General features: G+C 35.3%; 1 protein-coding gene across 46 annotated transcripts in view; it reads right to left on the reverse strand.

Moving 5' to 3' along the window:
* RBM26 (RNA binding motif protein 26) overlaps positions 1-20,949 on the reverse strand; it is an 89,369-nt gene that overhangs the window by 55,276 nt on the left and 13,144 nt on the right. For all 46 annotated transcript variants that reach the window (XR_011427464.1, XR_011427468.1, XR_011427481.1 and 43 more), the window contains exons 2-5: positions 6,200-6,318; positions 5,425-5,561; positions 2,400-2,488; positions 1,519-1,736 (exon numbers count right to left, since the gene is read on the reverse strand). Coding sequence is in view for 20 of the 46 variants with exons in the window: in XM_070239243.1 (XP_070095344.1) it covers positions 1,519-1,736; positions 2,400-2,488; positions 5,425-5,561; positions 6,200-6,318 (563 nt within the window). In the remaining 26 variants the exon portion in view is untranslated. The remainder of the gene's footprint in view (positions 1-1,518; positions 1,737-2,399; positions 2,489-5,424; positions 5,562-6,199; positions 6,319-20,949) is intronic.

The following is a 20,949-nucleotide window of genomic DNA, read 5'->3' on the forward strand; positions in this document are numbered from 1 at the left end:
TCAATGTGACCCAAACTATAAAATCACACATAAAGTTGCTGTAATGAGTTTTTTCTTGAAGTTCTGTTTATGGAAGAGATTTTTTATTTTCTTCATTACAATGTTAGTATACATAACTTCAGCCCACAAAACAAAATATTTAATAAAAGTACGGTTATTTTTTCTGTGATAAATATTTTTAGTTGTTATCCATCTAAAAATCCCAGCATGGCTTTTTATAGCGAACACTATTTGTTAAAGATGAGAATGGATGAGCAAAGAGGAAGAAAAAGGAGTTCATATTAAACACGAACAATAAAATTAAATGGGCTGTATACAGTCCCAAGGGAAGAGAAAAGGTATTAAGGAGATTAGTTAAGTGAAGCAATGGGCAGAGAGGCCTAGTACACTTAGATCACAGGGGGAAAATCTCTAAGAGTAATAGAAGTACAGGGCTTACACAAAGGCCATAAATATTATTTCCTAAAGGCTAAAGGTGACTGTACAACAAAGGCTGTAAGGGTAGTAAAAATCTAAGCTTTAGTAAAGGTGTTTTACTCAAAGCTGTTTTAGCTGCTTTACTGGCTGCAATATCTTCCTTTCAATAACACACAGTGGAAGAAAAATTATACATGATGGAAATGATATGCTCTTACAAATATACACATCTGAAATGAAAATTTTTAACTTTTCACAGTTCTGAGGTATAACTGATATATAATATACTGATCATATTTAAAGTATACAATTTAATGAATTTTGATCTACATATACAACTGTGAAACCAAACATCACAATCAAAATAATGTACATACTGTACATACTCATTACCCCCAAAAGTATCTTTGTTCCCCTTTATAATCCATCCCAGGCAACCACTGATTTGTTTTCTGTCATCATAGATTAGTTCGCATTTTCTAAAATTTTATATACATATATACTCTTTTTTTGTCTGGCTTCTTTCTCTCAGCATAATTATTCTGAGATTCAATTATTCTGTTGCATGGATTAAAGTTCTTCCCTTTTTATCCATTGTATGGGCACACCACAATTTGTTTATCCATTCACCTACTGATAGACATTTGGGTTGTTTCTAGTTTTTGGCTAGTACAAACGAAGCTGCCATGATCATTTGCGTACAAGTCTTTGTTTGTGTGGAAATACACTTCCACTTCTCTTAGGTAAATACCTAGGAGTGGAATGGCTGAGTCACTTGGTTTGACATTTTCAAGATACTGTCAAAGTGTTTTCCAAAGAGTTCCAGTTTAGCTTCATCCTCACCAACACTGGATAAAGTCAGTCTTTTAAATTTTAGCCATTTTGATGGGTGTACAGTGGTAATTCATTGTGTTTTAATTTGCATGAAATAAAATTTTTTAAAGAAATTTTTAAAAAGCATTTTCTTGGACCACAAAGTACATGAAAATAGAAAAAATGAAGACAACATTGATAAAATTAAAATAATTTTTTAAACTCACAAATGAGTTTTTCATAATAAAAGAATGCCAACCAAAATATACATATATATGGATTATTTACCCCTGCTTCGTGTTCTGCTTCTGCTTCTAGTCCTGCTTCTATCCCTATCCCTGTCACGAAGCCTCTCTTTACTCCAACTTCGACTCCGACTCCTGCTGTAACTGCGACTTCGCCCTCGTCTTCTATTGTACCGGTCTCTGTATGAATCTCTTCGAGGAGGGTTTCGATCATAATCTCTTTTGCGAGAACGATCATCTTTTTTCCTCTCATCACGACTTCTAAAGAAATATATGATCACTTATATATAAATAATTAAGAGGATACAGGAAAAACCCTAATTAAATGCAAAAGTCATATTTAATTCTTGTAACATCATGATTCTTTATGCCACCATCAGATTACAAATATAGGAAACTCAACTGAAAAATGGAACGCTCTGTTTAAGTACTCTAAAATCCCTTTAAAGAAAAAAACTCTTAAAGTCTTAATCCTCAGTCTTATACACAAAGGCACCTATACATTTAAGCATCTGTACATATGTCTTACAACATATATTGTCTTGTACATACAGTTTCATACTTATAGACAGGTATCACATGCATTGCACGTAAATGCTTTTGAAGCCTTAGTGGGAAAAATAATTTATTATTAATGGGAAACTGGGCAAAAAAGGTCTCACAGTACGATTTCACTGGAATTTGAAGTTAGGAATACAAGTAATAACAATAACTAATACATGCCAAGCACTGTTCTAAATCTCACTTCCAGGACCTACAAATCTAACCTACATACTCTTGGTAGAAAAGGACTGAGTTACACTTTCCTAGACCAATAAAAGTGTAGATATTACTTGCTCCTATACAAGGATAATCAAGTCTAAACACTCCTAATAAAAGATAGCCAATGTCTAAACACTGAACGTGGATCAATGAATCAATCACCTATTTTCTCTGTATCGAGAGCTTGACTGGGGAGGACTGTGATTTAGCCTTCTAGAAAACTTCTTCTCTCGCTCTTCCTCCTTCGTGATCTGATATACAAAGAAAAGAGTGTATACGTTTAGCAACAGTTATTCCTCGCCATGTTACTAGTATTTCAGTGACTTTATTGATATTAAAACATAGAAGTAAAACGGTTTTCTTCTAAAAGCATTCAAACAAAATAAATTTCTCTTCCAAGTATAATCTTTTAATTTAACCATAAAAAACAGGCTTGCTCAAAGTTAAACGGTAAAAAAACTCATAAATGCTTATCTTAAGATAACAGTGGTGAGAAAACATTTTCAGCAAGTGTCCTCATTTTAACATAATTAGTGGAAAGCCAATTTTAATTTCTTCCTTCAAAAGTCCAACATACATTCAAGTTTTGGTTTCACGGATTTGGTCTGGCACCAATCATATTAGGGAATATAGAAGAACGCATTAAAACCAACCAAGTCATAGAAAAAGAGAACATCTGAGAAAACAACATACAAGGTCAAATAGTTCTCCAGTTTCTCATAGTACTATGGCAGCCATATATTCCTCTTTCCTAGGAGGGGCCTCCATTCATACCACATAATTAATAGAAAGCAGCCCTGGAAAATATTCCTTTGATTCCCTTGACCAATTTCTTAGCCAGACTCTTCCACGCTATGAAACACTGGTTTCATAGGACATTAATAGGTGTTACTAGAAAAAAAGGATTTAGAAGACAAACAAATTCAGGAAATAATGAACATGTGGTCTCTGTAAATAAGATAGGGCTCAAGATTTTGCAGTTTTAGTAAGAACTCTAAGATATCCTGACGCAAGTAGTCCAAGTACAGTATAAATACATCCCAGTTTATACCAGTTGTTCCAGCATCCCTTTGGGTAAGAGCCTCTCAGTGTCAAGTGAACCACGTTGGATTATAAAGTAAATGGAAATCCTATCAAGAGACCAAACTCTGAGGAACCGAGCTTAAAAGCCTTCTTTTAACTGTTTGCTTTTTTCTTGTAAATACTTTTCTTCTCCTCTTCTCACCCACTTCATCCCCCCTGCCAAAAAAATCTGGGTACAAATAAGACCTTTCTGATGGACTTTTTCTCTCCTATCCGCCTCAATGCACTCTTGCAAGTAATTTCTGTTAACAGATCAACATATTCCATAGCATATACCCAACTGGGAACTTTTACACACCCACAGCATTTTAAATCCCAACTGTCATCTGACACTTCGACACTTCTGAAAGATCAGGGCTAAATATCCTTCACAATTGGTCAAGAAAACTGGTGAAATATTATATTAACAGATCTAAGACTAAGCCTTCACCACTAACTCATTTGGGGGTAAGACTTCTTACTGCTTCTCAAACCAAGAGCTCATGATTTACTAAAGATTTTTTAGAATTAAAATATAATTTGTAATAGCAAAAATCTGGAACCAACCCAAACTTCCATCAGTGGGCATAACTTAAAACTTTGTATGTCTCTATGGAGCATAAGCAGTTACCAAAACAATAACCGTCACCCCTTTCTGCTTTACTAACAGAATCTCTATACTGTTAGGTATGAAATATGCACTGTTATAAACTTATTTCTGGTCTTTCCCTACAGATAGACAGGATGGGAGTGTTTTACGTGTATGTGTAACTATACACATATTCATGTGCATGTGTTCAGATATACAGAGAGAAAAATACATTTTAAAAAATGCATTTGGGAATTATTATATAATACTATATATGTATACATAGTTACATAATACATATGTATCACTTATATAATCAGGAAAAAAAATAGTATGAGGGAAAAAAAAAAAGGTCACAACCACAACCACATCTCCCACCACATAACAATCTCTCAACAGTAACAACTACTACCAATTTTTGAGAACCTACTATGTGCCACACACTCTGCCAAGTGCTTTACAGACATTATTTGACTATTCCTCACAACAACTCTATAATATTTCCATTTCACAGCTGAGTAAACTAAGGCTCAGAAAACTAATGTTTTCAAGGTCACAAAACAGGGTCTGGTAAGGCCAAAATTTTAACCAAGATGTATCTGACTTAAAGCTAGGCTAACCACAGAAATATAATAGCTATATTGTCAACATTTTTGCTGGAATTACAATCTTTAAACATCAAATTGAGGAGATCTGAATTATCATATGATTATGAAACAAGAATGGTAATTTTGTATCAAAGGCAAAAACTTCAAAGCCTCTTAAAAGTATGAAGTCATTCCCATTGCCCTGTGAAGGTCCTTTTATTTGACTACCTTAAAAATAGTTTCTCACAAAATGCATATAGGACAAAAGCAAACAGATCTACTGTCAATCTAATTATTTTCATAGAACAGAGATAATCAGAGTCTATAGCTATAAGATACTGTGCAGAAAAGAGTTAAAAGCAAGCCTGAGACTGTTATCCTTAGAAAGTCCTGCTTGCAAGGTAGGCTGTTTGCTGGTGTCTGCAAATTTTGATTTCTGGAGGGTTCCCCTCATTCCCTGATAATAATAGGTTGCTATGCCTGAACTGTTTAAGTAAACAATATGGTTTAGGCTAAACATCTGCTTTCCTCCTGGGAATCTGGAAATTTGGTACATACTATGTAGAAGGTATCTATGTGACCAGCCTTAAATAAAAACCCTGGGCACTGAGTCTCTAACCAGCTTCCCTGGTTCACACATGTTGTCACTACTTGTTAAGAGCCTCCTGTGTGATTCTATTGGGAGGGGTCTCTGGAAGCTTATGCCTGTTTTCTCCTAGACTTCACACCACATGCTTTTTTCCTTTTGCTGATTTTGCTTTGTATCCTTCTGCTGTAAGAAATCACAGCCATGAGTACAACTATATGCCGAGTCCTGTGAGTGCTCCTGGCGAAATCATCAAACCTGGGCATGGACTTGAGGACTCCAAACAGTTACAGAAAATAAAATCAGTTTAATTATTCCTTATATGTTTTTAAAGAACATGTAAGGTTTATCACAAATCCTTACCTCTTCTTTTTTTATATCTTTTTCTTGGTGCTGAAAAAACTCTACCTTTAAGCTTCCTGATGATGGCTGCTCTGGGGGAGGTAGATAACTCTTTGTATTCACAGCATCGAAAAGTTTTTCCACGAATATCTGTGTCTCTAAAAATAAAACCAAAAACCATAGATCAAAAGACTTTTGCTAAGATACTAATTCTCCACTTCTACACATCAGACTTCTATATGATGAAATATACCTTTACTTTTACAAATCTGGAAGTTATATTACCAATCGCTTCCTAACCAGTATGCCATGGCACAAGTCTTATGGTAATACTGATCCACTCAATTTTAGGGTGTTAGGGAACAGAACAGCCAGAGCCTCTAGTCTAGTTACTTCTAGCCATAACTAGTCTCCATGTACTCCCTCAGTGTGCCAATTACAAATACTATCATTATCCACATGTTGGCAAAGTAAAAAAAGTTGAGAAGCACTGTGTCAGACAACATTCAAAGTAGTTTCCCAAACAGTACTAGCTTTAAATAAACATGCATTCAGTCATTTTCTTAATCTCTTAAGAAAAAACATCAGCATGGTTTAAGAAAGAGTGTAAGGACATTAATGATAGAAAAAGTTTCCATTATAAATAAGCTATGGATATACCCAGTGATAATACTGTTTGTTCAACTTTGTTACAATTAGAGCCTGTCTCTTACTGAGTTCCTTTACTATGCTGTAGACAATCTTATTTTAAATAACTAATTAAAATAAAGTAGTATTTTTAAACCAAAGATCTTACCTTTTTGAAGAAATACATCCAGTTGATCAATACATAATGCCTTTAACTCTTTTTCACTTTTGTCTTTCTTTACCAAAGCGAGAACATATTTTGCTAGGGCTGATGGATCTGCATCACAGCTGAAAAAAAAACAACGTTGAAGGAAATCTAGCCATAAACAATTGCACATTCTGCAAATTCCAGCTACAAATTGATTTAGTTGGTATGATAAATAGTTAAGCGAGTTAATATATGTAAAAAGCACCTGGCTCATTGAAGGCAATGAAGAAATATAAGTTCTTCTCTCTTACATTAATATACTTTACACAGTATATGTAATCATCATTCAGTATCTTCCCAAATATATACTAATATGTATTAAAAGCTCAGTAGGCTTTTTTATTAAAAATGGAAGTCATAACAAATTATAAATAATATCAACACATCAAAAAACTTATATAATTAGTGTAGTAATACTAATAAATACCAAATACCAATAAAATACCAAAAGGCTTTTTTCCCTCCAGAACTAGACAAATCATAGCCAGTAAAACCCTGAGAGAAAGGGCAATAAAGGAAAATTTGAAAACATACCACACAGTATATTAACAACAGAAAAGAAAGTCAAGAAATAGACCTAAATATACATAGAAATTTAGAATTTATAAAAGTGGAATCCAAATCATTGAGGAAGACATAAACTGGGTAATAAATGATACTGATATTGAGATATTGGTAGTTATCTTTTAAAAAACTAAATTGCATCTGCAACTTATTCTGTATATCACAATAAATATAAAATTGTAAAAACATGAAGCCATTAAAGTATTAGAGGCAAAACAAGAAAGAGTTATTTTATATCTCTAGAGTAACGAAGACTTTTTGAATTATGACAGAAAATCCATATACAGCAAGGGTAATCTGACAACACAAAAAAAGCAAAAATTTTAGAATGAAAAAGTCCAAAGACAAATGAGAAAAAAGCTCAAGCAGTTTAACCCATCACAAAAGGAGAATTTCCTAATACACAGATTTTCTACCCATCAATAAGACCAACAGCATAAGAGGAAAAAAGACAAAGGGTATGAAAAGATACTAATCAAAAAAAGAAAGAAAAATGACTCAGAGATGAGAAAAATGACAATCTCACCCATAGGAGAAATTCAAACTTCAGCTATATTGAAATATAATTTTTAGGTTATAAAGTTGGAAAAATCTAAGAATATGAAAATAAATCCTGGAGATAAGACTACGGGGAGATAAGCAGTTTACATATATTGTGGCTGCTGCGAGTAAACTGGCAGCCCCTAGGGTATGGCAGTATCAAGGTCACAAGTGCAACCCACCCAGCAATTCTACTTTCTATGAATTTACTTTACAGATATACTTACATGTCCTAAATGACATGTATACAAGTTATTCATTGTCACAACTGATTTAAAATCAAAAATGTGCAAACATCCATTTACAGAGGACTGGAAAAAGAAATTATACTAAATCTATACAGCAAAAAGACAGAAAAAGTAAGAAAGTTTTCATATCATGGAGAAATGTTCATATTAAGTTTAAAAATGTAGAGAAAAAATAGTATAGCAGGTTACCATTTCTGTGGGGAAAAAGGAGAAATTATATATTTGGATTTGCTTACATTTGAATAATAAATATGTGGAAGTATAAACAAATAACTATGGTTTCTTGTTGGGGGGAGTGGGAACTAAGTGAAGGAGGAACAGGGTCAGAGAAAAAGTTTCCAGTGCCTGAACTATGTCCACCCAATTCAAAAAACCAGCTAATTGTTGTTCATCTAAACTAAAATTGTTATCTATTTAAAGATCATTTTACAAGTTAGGGTAAGTAACAATAAAATGATAGCAAAAGCTAATCACTAACATTTACTGAACACCTAGTTTGAGCCAAACTGCACTCCATACTTTACATACTATATTTAGCTCTCATATACTGAGGAAGAAATTGAGGCTCAGAAAAAAAGCTAAGGTAACTGCCCAAGTCTATGCGGAAGTTAGCAAAAGAAACAAGGTTAAATTTAAATGTCTTACTCCAAAGTTCACACTCTTAACCACTACAGTAGATTCCCTCTTACAATGAGCTGCCCAAAAACCCAAACCTCCAATTTACTTATTGCTATACTTTGTCACAACCACCAACTCCCTATCCATCCAATGACTCCTAGTAAAAACCCCCCACAATGCCTCCACCTCCCTATATCCTTAGTTGCTGTCCAAGGCACAGTTCCTCTAACTTACCTCCTCCTGTACTAATTTTCAAAGTCTATTATTTCAAGGGACCTCTAAACTCCTCCTCAACCATATCTGCCTCACTTTCCTTCCACTATTCTATATCACGAGCTTGGCAAAATCCCAACCTAGAATCAACCTCCCAGCTTACATTTAATTTTCTAGCTTGCTGGCATAAAACAATAGCTTAGTTTCGTGCCAATAATATAAATGATGCTCAGTTAGGTTTCTAAGGATACTGAGGACACAAAAAAGGCTTAACAATCACAACTTTAAAAAAGGACGAAGGAAAATATTAGGGAGTCATAATAGGGAGATTACTACGAAAGAGCAGGGTGAGGGTGGGGCAGGAGAGGATAACTTAATAATAGTTCATCTGAGGAAAAACAGATACATACAAGATATATTTGACATAGCATCCTTTAATTAATTTTTATTGCTCTTTATTGTGACAACTGTTAGCAATTTTTTTTCAAGATTTTTTTTTTTTTTTTTTGAGGAAGATTAGCCCTGAGCTAACTACTGCCAGTCCTCCTCTTTTTGCTGAGGAAGCCTGGCCCTGAGCTAACACCCGTGCCCATCTTCCTCTACTTTATATGTGGGACGCCTACCAAAGCATGGCGTGCCAAGCAGTGCCATGTCCACACCCAGGATCCGAACCAGCGAACCCCGGGCCGCTGAGAAGCGGAGCGTGTGAACTTAAGTGCTGTGCCACCAGGCCGGCCCCTCTTTTAAAGATTTTATTTTTCCTTTTTCTCCCCAAAGCCCCCCGGTACTCAGCTGTACATTTTTAGTTGTGGGTCTTTCTGGTCGTGCTATGTAGAATGCCGCCTCAGCATGGCCTGATGAGCAGTGCCATGCCCATGCCCAGGATCCGAACTGGCAAAACCCTGGGGCACTGAAGCGGAACATGTGAACTTAACCACTAGGCCACGGGGACAGCCCCCCTTCTTTTTTTTTTTTAAAGATTTTAAACAATTTTAACTCTAACAATAATAAATACAAATAGAGATTCCACATGTTCTACCAAAAGTTCAAATGCTAGAATATTAATAAAGAACCTATAAACATTAAAGCTAGAAAATACTGCCATATATTCACTAAAAAGTCTTAATTTCTACACATATCTGGAATGTAACAGTTCTACAAGAGTATAGCAGTAACATATGTCACTGAATCAAAATGTACATCTTGGGGGCCAGCCCCGGGACAGAGCGGTTATAGTTCTGTGCACTTTGCTTTGGTAGCAAGGGTCATGAGTTTGGATCCCAGGTGTGGATCTACTCCACTCATCAGCCATGCTGTGGAGGCATCCCACATACATAGTGCAGGAAGACTGGCACAGATGTTAGATCAGGGTTAATCATCCTGAAGCAAAAACAAAAGAGGTTTGGGAATGGATGTTGGCTCAGGGTGAATCTTCCTCACATAAAAAAAGTACATCTTAAAGACAGTGGACAGCTTTGCTTGCAGAGTAGAAACACCTATGGAAAACTTGACTGCAAATGAATCAACAGGACTAATTCAACCATCTGTGGTTGGCTTTGTTTTATAAAGGCTATACTATCAGATAAACCTGATAGTGTCATAGTTGAGAACTACTCTATTAAGGAGCCATTATACCATTTATCATATGCTGTTAAGACTCCCTAGTATCCATCATTGTGGTAAGAACATGTTCAAATTCTTCACTCCTCCTTTCAAAAGGGAGAGCCCAATTCCCCACCCCTTAAGAATGGGCGCAATTTAGTGACTAGCTTCTAAACAAATAGAATATGGCAAAAGTGTCTGACTTCTGAGACTAGGACATAAAAGGCATTGTGGCATCCTCCTTGCTTTGCTCTCTCTCTGTAATCACTTATTCTAGAAAACTCAGCTGCTAGGTTCCATGGACACTCAAGCAGCATTATGGAGAGCACCATGTGACAATGAAACAAGGGCTCCAGTCAACAGCCAGGGAGGACTGAGGTCTCTTGCCAGTAGTCACATATTAGTGAGCTTGAAAATCGATTCTACAGCTCCAGTGGAACCTTGAGAAGACTGCAGCACTGACTAACAGCTTGACCACCATCTCATGAGAGACTGTGAGCTACAAATACCCAGCTAACCTGCTCTTAAATTCCTGACCCACAGGAATAATAAATGTCATGAGATGATAAATGTCTCCTGTGCTAAGTTTCAGTGTAATTTGTTAGTAATCATAAATCAATTTTTCCCATAAATCTATTTTCATTTATTTACAAAGACGTGAAGCAGATTATAACCTAAACAAGAAGAAAGAAAAAAATTTCATTTCAATGGTACATGGGAGATTTTAAAAAACTTTTTCCTTGATACTTATTTCAATATACTTACACCAACAAATTTTATTTTAAATACAGACAAAACAATTTATGGTAAATTAATTTTTTCATGTTTTACTATAACGAACATGGAAAAATTAGATCTGTAATGAAATAAGTATGAAGAAATGGGATAATAACCTTATGATGTTTCTATAGATATACCTGTATCTGGTAATCTGGTAATACTGAGAGACCATGAAACAATATTCATGTTAGGTAAACTGAACAAGCACAATCAACTCAACATTAACCTAACTAGATATCAAGCTAAACATACTTCAGCTTACTGGAAATCACTGGGATACATAACACTATCACTGTGTTATACTGTTTCATTGCAATTGTTGTTAATAAATAAATTCAGAGTCTTTACATTGAGTCCAAATGCTACAATTTGATTGAAAATTGGTTTAATAATAATGGTCTTTCTAATGACTTAACTGTTACTTTACATTTCTCTTAACTAAGTACCAAATCTACTCCATTCCCTCCCGATTATCTTTTAAATAGGACAATTTAAAAGTGAATTAAAATGTTAGCAGCTAAAAATGTGGAGAAAGATCTTTGTGATTTTTGTAATTATTATGGTCTACAGAGTACAGTTTTTTGGGGGTTTTTTTTGCTGAGGAAAATTCTCCCTGGGCTAACATCTGTTGCAGATCTTCCTCTTTTTGCTTGAGGAAGACTGACCCGGAGCCAACAATTGTGCCAATCTTCCTCTATTTTGCATGTGGGTCACAGCCTCAGCATGGCTGCCGACAAGTGGTTCCCACACCTGGAAACCAAACCCAGGCCGCCAAAGCAGAGCACACTGAATTTAACCACTAGGCCATGGGGCTGCCCCTAGACTAGAGTTTTATAAAATGGAAAGACAGAATTCTTCAACAATCTCTGCTCAACATCTTCTACAGGAAGCAGTTTGAATTTGATCAAGAACCAATAAAGGCTATAAAAAATCAACTACCATACACAAAAATTCTAAGTGCCTGAAATAGTCTGAAAGGCAGGTTACTTTTTAAAATTTGTTAGATTGCAAATTATATAGTAGAAACAAGGTTTTATACATTGACATTTAATAGCAAAACAGCAAAGTGCATTTCGAGGTAAGTTTTCTTAAGTCCTATAAGAAGTCATTTCATTTTTATTTCAATGTTTTTGAAAACAAAAAAGAGTATGTACTTGCAAATTACAGCTGCAAGTATAAAATATAATTTGAGCCACTGAACTTTAATAATATACCAAAATGTTATGGACCAGGAAGAGAAGGTAAAAATATGTCCTCTTCTCTATTTGTCTTAATTAAAAGTGGAAATGCTACTTCATCTGAACATCTAGCAATGAAAACCTGCTATGCAAAAGAAATGAACTCAAAATATTTCAATTACCTAATCAAAAGAAAAGTATATTCAGACAGTAAGGGGTTAGTTATTTTAAAAAACTGTCTCCATGGAAAGCAAGATTGTTCATGAGGTACTTTACTACACCAGTTCACTGCTGATGATAGGTTTGTGACTTGAATGATACATATCTTGTCAGAGCTAGACTTTACTCTCTAATATACTACTAGCATTCTGGAAATGTAGGGCTGAAATCTCGCAGATCAGGGAGAGAGAAAAAAAGAACCAGATTTTGAAAATGTTTAAGGACAAAAAAATAATACTGATAGAGTGAGAGATTTCATTCTTACCTTAGAAAACAGGCTGAATTCCCACTGATTCTATGTTCCATAAATATTTCTTAGCCCACCGAAAACATAATCTGCCAATAAAGCATGATTCTGACCACAGAATGCGCCCCAACTCCTACTACCCTTCTATGTGTGTGGGGTTGGGGGCACAAAGAAAGAAAACCAGAAACTACAAAACAAGGAAGGTATGAGACATGACTTACCAACAGCACTAGTGGAAGGTGGGGTCGAGGGCAAGCAACTAAGTATTTTAATTAACAAAAGTCAAACAAGATATAGTGTGATATGGTTGGGGGAAAACAAATCATAAAGATGCAATAAAATAGAAAATTGAGAACCAGAAAGGAAACAGGGCAGATCTCCTATGCAGCAGATAGTGCCACTGCTTTCACTTCTAAGGTACCACCTTTTATAAATACATAAACAAACTCAAACAGATTCTTAGAAAATGACCAGAATGGTAAATGGATGTTATTATCAGATAGCTTACTAGGGATTTTCAGCCTGGAAAATTGAAATAGCAGAGAGAACTTGGTAGGTTTTCAAAAAGTGAAGGGCTATCACAAGGAAGATTACATTTGTGCCATATGTCCTCCACGGGATATAATTAGAGCCAGTAAGTGGAAGCAATGGATTTTGGTTTAAAATAGAGATGAACTTTCTTAATAATCAGAGGCTCCCAAAGGCTGAATAAACTGTCTGAAAGAAAGTGAGTTCTCCATCATTAGCACAGTTTCTAGTATAAGCTGAACAGCCCCTGGCAGATAAGCACTGGATTGAATAGTAAATCCCTCACAAACCTGAAAGAGTATAACCTTTAGGTTTAACTTTATTCATGGGATATTGTACAGATACATGAAATATAGGATAATACAGTATCCTTTTCAATTACTGATCTATAAATATCAGTAATATTTTTAATTACATTACACTTTAGATAAAAAAATACACTATAGAAGATAGTCTTAGCAAAAATATATCAAAATCCCAAAATAGAACTTTTTCCTCATAGCCTCTGCACCTAACACAGTATCAGAGACAGAATAATGAGAGAGAGAGAGAGAGAGAACATATGTACAAATCTAGCTCACTAGATCAGTACCTCATTTTTGTCAGAGACTCACTCTTTTTCATCTTTATAAAGTTCTGAAAATAAAAGTTTATATTATCTTCCAAATTTACATTCATCTTTCAAAAATATTTAGTAAGCACCTCCTATGTCAGGTACTGTTCTAGATCCTGAGGATACAACTTTGGAAGAAATAAAGTCCCTATCCTCACAGAATTTACACTGGAGATGCAGGGAGGAGACAGGCAATAAATACATACATACATACAATGTACTGTCGTGGAGACAAACGCTCTGAAGAGAAATAACGCAAGGTAAGGCGGTAAAATATAGAGGAGGAGGAATGAAGGGAAGGAAGGAGGGAGATAAGGCAGGGAGGAGAAGGAATGAATGAATAGGATCATTAGGGAAGGACTCTGATGAAGTGATATTTAAACATGGATCAGAATTTAAACAGGGATCAGAATGAAGTACAAGCAAGTTTTTTGGCTATCTGGAGAAAGAAGAGCCCAGGCCAAGGGAACCCAACAGAAAAGGTCTGAGGTCGGCCCCTACTTGACACATGAGGAGTAAGAGTCCAGGGGAATGGAACATGTGAGTGTTCATGAATACTTGGATGTCTAATCTCTCACCTATATAAGGATTTAAAATTAACCGCTTCAAAGAACTGTGACAAAATAAATATCTCGATCATTCATAGTCATTGAATGTCTATGAAGTCATTCAAACCAATAATTTTAAAGGCATAAAAATAAAATTTTATCAATCTCGGAATATATTGTGTTAAGGATACAACTAATAATGCTCTTGAAAAGCATAGCGGTGACCATCTAAGAGGGTCATTCTCTTCTAACTGCAGCTGGGGAGGGAAGTACAGTCATGTTTGGGGATACGTTCTCAGAAATGCATCATTGGGCAATTTTGTCATCGTGTGAACATCAGAGTGTACTTACGCAAACCTAGATGGTATAACCTACTGCGTATCTAGGCTCTATGGCACTAATGTTATGGGGACCACTGTCATATACGCGATCCATCACTGAATGAAACGTCATTATGCAGCACATGACAACACACACACTAAACACTTAGAGAAGCCAAAACAATGCAGGAAATCAAGTGCTATAATAAAATCTACTAAAAGAACTGGATTTTCTCACATAATACTTTAAATAACATGAATCAAATAATCCCTAGAAATAAAGGCTGTAGCTAATCCTCCTAACATACTAGTTTTTACTTTTTAATTCAGGACTTTCAAAATAGTAATGAGATAGTAAAGTAAAAAGCTAATACTCCAGTACAATATTTCAAAGAGAAGTTTGTTTTGCTCAGGTTTCTTGGAGGCTTTAGATATTCAGTGGAAGATAAGTGATGAAATTCAAGCTTCCATTTTCAGTGATCTTGAGAAGGAGGAGCTGGAGGTGGCAGTGGGAATTAAAAATTAAATTTAAATATGTTAACTCAGTAACTCTAGAACACGGATATACACCCACGTCTGTTCCTACCAAACTTCCACTTTATATTCAAGAGAAATATCTAATTTGCATCAAAGTCATGGTTCCATTATTCTGTATTTAGGATTACTCTTTTAAAAATCCAAGTTCCATTGCAACAAATATAATACATACATTGAAAAATTCAATTGCTGTAATTTATTATACAGCTTCACTGAATTCAAATAAGGAGGCAAAAATATATTATTTGTACATAGTACAGTTATAGCAAAGGTTACTCTTTAAGAATTATTATATACCCACTTCATTCTACAAAATAAAATCACTACCACAAAATAAGCATATGTAAACACGACCCATCCATAAAGATCACACAAACCACTTCTTAACACTGTAAAAACTTATCACAATACATGTAATTATAACACTAAAATCTATTCAGTCAGTTTCTTCATTCCCCTGTATTACCCTAAGGAATAGCAGCAATTCCTTCTTACCTTGAGAACAAGGTTCTTCAACTTTTTGGCCTCAGGATCCCTTTATGCTTTAAAAATCATAGAAAACTCCAAAGAGCTTTTATTTAAAAGGGTTATATCTACCAATACTTACCATATTGAGAATTAAAGCTGAGACAATTTTAAATTATTAATTTAGTTTAACAATAAATCCACTACACTTTAACATAAAGACCCTTTTTTGGGGTAGGGAGTAATCAAAAGGAGGCATTTATTGGTACAAATAAATGAGAAGTCCAATGGTGGGGCTAACTTCAGGCATAGATGGATGTAGGAACTCAAATAATGTCACCAGCACCTTCTCTTTCCATTCTGCTTTCCCTTGAATTTGGTTCATTTTCAGGCAGGTCCTCTCAATATGGCAACAAAGATGGCCCCTTGAGCAGTTAGGCTTACTTTATTCTTCCAGCTAGGGAAACCAGAGAAAAGGGCCTGCCTGCCCTTCTCTCCCCCAGCAATACATTCATCCTTGAAAACAACTCATCCTCCCCAGCTTAGGCCATATCTCCACTGCAGGGCGGAGACGGGCAGAGATCCCTGACTAATAGCTTCACTTGAAACTAAACACGCTAATGTTTTATGAAAAAAGAATTATATTTCCACAACAAAATTAAAATTTAGAGAGAAGACTGACAATCATTCACATTTTTTGCAAATACCATCAAAGTCTGGCTTAAAAGGAGACAGACCAATTTCTGTATCTACTTTTACATTCAATCTGTTGTGATACGTTTTGGTTGATATAGATGAAGAAAATCTGGCTTCACACATACATACAGTTGGAAAAGTGGAGACCTCACAGACCCCATGAAAGGGTCTCAGGAAACCCCAGAAGTCCTCACATCACACTTGAGAACCACTGCTTTACAAGTTATTTAGACAGTTATCTATTAAGTGTTTAATTCAAAGGCAAAGTCAATTTTCATACTCTCAAAGGTAAGACCTAATAGATTGTAAAACACTATACTGTTCACTGCAAAAAGCAGTAGCCTAAATGGCAAGTGAGCACAGCTGGGTGTGGTTATAGCATCATGCCACAGAACTCTCCCTTAAAAGAAAAGCAGGACTGTAGGTGAAATGCTGATATGGCAGCCTACAACAAAACTCCGTATTTAGTCTATGTTTTAGATTCCAATTCATAGCTGAGGAAGAGCTGAGTTCTCTGGGAAAGGGTTCTGGCTTCCAAAGGCCACCCCTTCAGTTACCAAAAGTGGATACATAGTCTACCAAGTTACAAAACAGATCTAAGGCACTTCCTCCCTTCAGTTACTAAGAGAGAGGAGAGGCTACCAGGGAACATCTTTCTCTCATAACCAAGAAGAGGTAGAATTATCCAAAAGGAATAGCACTAAGACTAGATATCTGAAAAACCTAATTCTGTCAGTCTACTGCATAAACTTGACTGAGTCAATTAAACTCTTACAACCTGTTTTCTAACATATTAAAAAAAAGAGAGAAAGACTCTGGCTAACGCTTTGTGGCTGTATATGGTATATATTTGCTTCCACATCTCTTTCCAATTGCCCCCAAATTTCCTAAGACTGCTACCAAATCATGCTGAAAATTTTTCATTAAAAAGAGGAAAATGTTATGGATACTTCTCAGCTCACAAATCTCAGGACTAAGGAAACTAAGTTGCAGTTTCTTTATCTGAGAGAACAGCTGCTCTGCCAAATTAGAAATAATATCAAATATGACAGCATTTTATTAGCCTGCTAAACACTGTAACAAATGGATTACTAAACAAAGAAATAAAAGTTTAAAGTTATAAGACGCCTATACTCACTCCCCTTAGAATAGGCGTTAAAATCTAGTTACTATACTTTAAGTACTATTCTCTTTCAAACCCATGGTTGTCCTTTAAGCCAAACTGTCAGCCTTTCGTTGAAGCAGTCTGGTACAGCTAAGAAGCACTGGACTGAACTTGAAAAACCCAAGGGTTTTCAGATTTCTAGACCAGTGTTAGCTTACTTTATTCATTAGTTATGTAATCCTAGGTTAGCATTTTACTGTTGCAGGCTTTTCAGCTTTCTCATTTTTAAAACAAAGGCACTGAACCATACGATCTGAAAAAGTGGGTCATTTTTAGGAATAAAATGCCATGCTTTCACCATCATTACACTCCCTCCCCTCTTCCCATTTCCAGAAACTTTCAGTTAACTGAGCTTTAAAATTCAGTATGTAACCTGAAAAAAAATTAAAATCTTTTCCTCTAGGTCTTTTTCAAGAGCCATGGAATCCCCTTTTCTGAACACTGGAGCAAATTTTGAACTTTTAGAAAGGAAAAAGAATAACTAAATGTTACTAAGTAGAAACATTTTATATATTTCTCCTAAATTGCCAGGCATTAAGATCTGTACATATTTCTATGACTGTTAAAATGTTACTATTGGTGCGCAGTCTTTCCCCATAGGGATTCTAGGTAACTGTGTCTACTTTTCCCCCAGAATCAATCACAAAGTATTAAGTAGTATCTACCAATTAGCATTTTATGTGAGGGTGTCCTAAATCAGGGACACACCAACCAAAACTGACAAAAAACAACTCTGTTAAGGTCAAACCCAATTATGACAAATATAAAAGGTGTACTAACAAGTGCAAACACCTGTCACAGACACAAAAAAAGATCAATAAAAACGTCTCCAGCACTTTGACAAGTCGTTGCTAGTTGTCTTTTCCTCCCATATCCTGAGGAGATGCTGCTGAGATGACCCTCATATATATTAAGTACATATGTTCCAAGACTATTACCTCTCTCTTTCCACCTCCTGCTAAAGTCCAAATTCAGGCATTTTACAATTCACTCTTAAAACTAGAATAAAAAACTGCAAAACTGCTAACTAGTCTTCCGTGTCTCCAAAATACTACAATCTAATCAAATCTTTACATGCCATAGTATCCTCCTTAAAAAAAGATCTGATCACATTACTCCCCTACCTTAATCTTCCCCCCTATACTATACTCTAGTCCCCAAAACTGGCCTAACACTCCAGCACTGCAATAAAAACTCTCCTTACTCTGAAACCAACAAAGGCTAGCTAGATTAAAAAACCTCTTGCCCATAATGAATAGTCATAATTCCTCAAAGAATATAACTGTTCTTCCAATTTGGGTTATTTAATGTCATCAGAGGCTCCAAAACTTTAACACAATCCAATTTGACAAAGTGTGTGAAAAACTTCAAAGACTGGTAATTCCAAGTTTATAAAAACAGTTTTCAAAATGGGATCTCTCTCTTTCACAGTCTGCCTGTATTATAACGAATTAAACTTTTTGAAAAGGTAAAATAAGTACTTAAGCTATCATTAAAGAAAATAAACATATAACAAGGGTCACAATAACAATTTCTTAAAAGCATGTCTCAAAAAGATCCTAAATTATAGGTTTCAAAGCACCTGTTTTTGCATTTAAAATTGTATTACAAAGAACAATAAATGATCTGCTAAACTGCATATTAATGCCTATATGTAGGATTTGTAATCATTCAAATATTTTTCATTTATAATAACTGACTTCATTTAAAATTTTTATAAATTTTTAGATGAACTTTTAAATTGCCAGTAAATAATGGAAAATTAATAATTAGAGAATGTAGGCATAGCAGCAGGAATAGCAAGATGCAGAAAGTTATAACACAAAGAAGTCAAAAACAGACCAGACTTATACTGACATACTAGCTCCTGTCTCTTTTTTTTAAATGGCTATTTGAAACAAGAAAACGAGGAACTACTTGCCACAACGCAGCACATGACATCATAAAACAAGTTTATCTGAACTACTGGATTTAAACAACCACCACCAAAAGAATGCCTGGCCCAGCTTTCAAACACGACGTCTTAATATTAAAAAGGCCTCCAAAAGCAGTATTACATGACATCTGGAAAATAATTCCTACTAATGACATTGGGGGCGGGGGGAGATACCTGATACCTAGGGGAAGAAGTACACTGCAGTTATTTATAAAGTAAAAAACAAAGAGAAAACAAACTAAATGACAAGAACACAGTTAGGTAAAACTATGGTACAGTCAATAAAACTGGATTTCAGTCATTTTAAAAGTATAAAGACTATATACTAATATTAAAAGTGCTACGGTGGGAACTGTAAAGAGGATTTTTACTTTTCATTTCAAAGCCTACTGTTAAGTTTTCTTTCTTGTAACTATGTGTAGGGACTATTTTAAGACAGTAAGCTAATTTTTTTCCTAGAAAGTAATGGTTACACCTTAAAGCACTATTAAAACAAATTGTAGTATATTCACATAATGTAATACGATGGAGCCACTGGCAAGAATAGGAATCTACTTAAGAATATACTCATATGGGAGGATATGGAGAGTATCTGTTACCTGAAACATCAGTTACAGTATCATATAAATAATATGATCCCATCTATATTAAAAAAATTACATACCTAAACACATAATACATGAATGTTTATTTTTATAGATATATGTTTATACATGGGACTTGGGAGGAGGTTAGAAGATTCACTCTGGGTTTATATTTCTATACTGTTTGAATTTTTATTAAAACAAGCATGTACTATTTTCAATTAAAAAGATAAGAAAAATTTTGTTAAATTAACTAATCAGTACTAAAAAATAGTACAGGCATTATTATTATAACTACATAGCGTGCAAATGGCAATGGACTACTACTCAGCAATAAAAAGGAACAAACTACAGAAACACACAACAATATAGATGAATAATATCAGGAGTAAAAAGGTCTCACTCAAAATAGTACATATTCTATGATTCCATTTATATAAAGTTCTACATGAGGCAAAATTAAAGTGGAAAAAATCAGAAAAGTGCTTGCTTCTAGGGGTAGGTGGGAGCATGGCAAGGTGAACTGTGAATGATCTCTTGCTTCACAGCACTGCTGCCAAGTTTTTGAGTTGCTGAGCAGATCTCTTTGTTCTTAAGTCCCACCTCCTGCTTTCATTACTTTGGGAGCTATCTTTCAGCACTGTTGCTTTGTTGCTCCTTCCGTTGTCTTTTGTAGGGTAACCACTCAATTCTCTGTGAAGGCTCGGAACGCTTCAGAGAAGTTTTGCTCCGCCCTCCTGTTCCATTCCTAGACTTTGTTAGTTGAAAGCTGGGGGTGCTTTGGCATATCCCTCCTAGTTCTCCTTCCCTGCTCCCAGAACCACTCCTGATTTTCAGTTGGTAAATGCTGAGTGGTTGTAGACCCAGCTGTTTTATGATATTGTTCTGTTGTCACTGTCCTCCACTGCTCGTGGTGAAAGATCAGCCACTTCAGTCTTTGTTCTCCTGTATCTTTTTTCTCCCTTTGACTACTTTTGTGTGCATATGTGTGAGGAAGACTGGCCAATCTTCCTCTTTTTGCTTGAGAAAGCTTGTTGCTGAGCTAACATCTGTGCCAGTCTTCCTCTACTTTATGTGGGCTGCCACCACAGCATGGCTTGACAAGCGGTG

This window comes from Equus caballus, chromosome 17 (genome assembly GCF_041296265.1).
Source record: "Equus caballus isolate H_3958 breed thoroughbred chromosome 17, TB-T2T, whole genome shotgun sequence".
Lineage (NCBI taxonomy): Eukaryota > Metazoa > Chordata > Mammalia > Perissodactyla > Equidae > Equus > Equus caballus.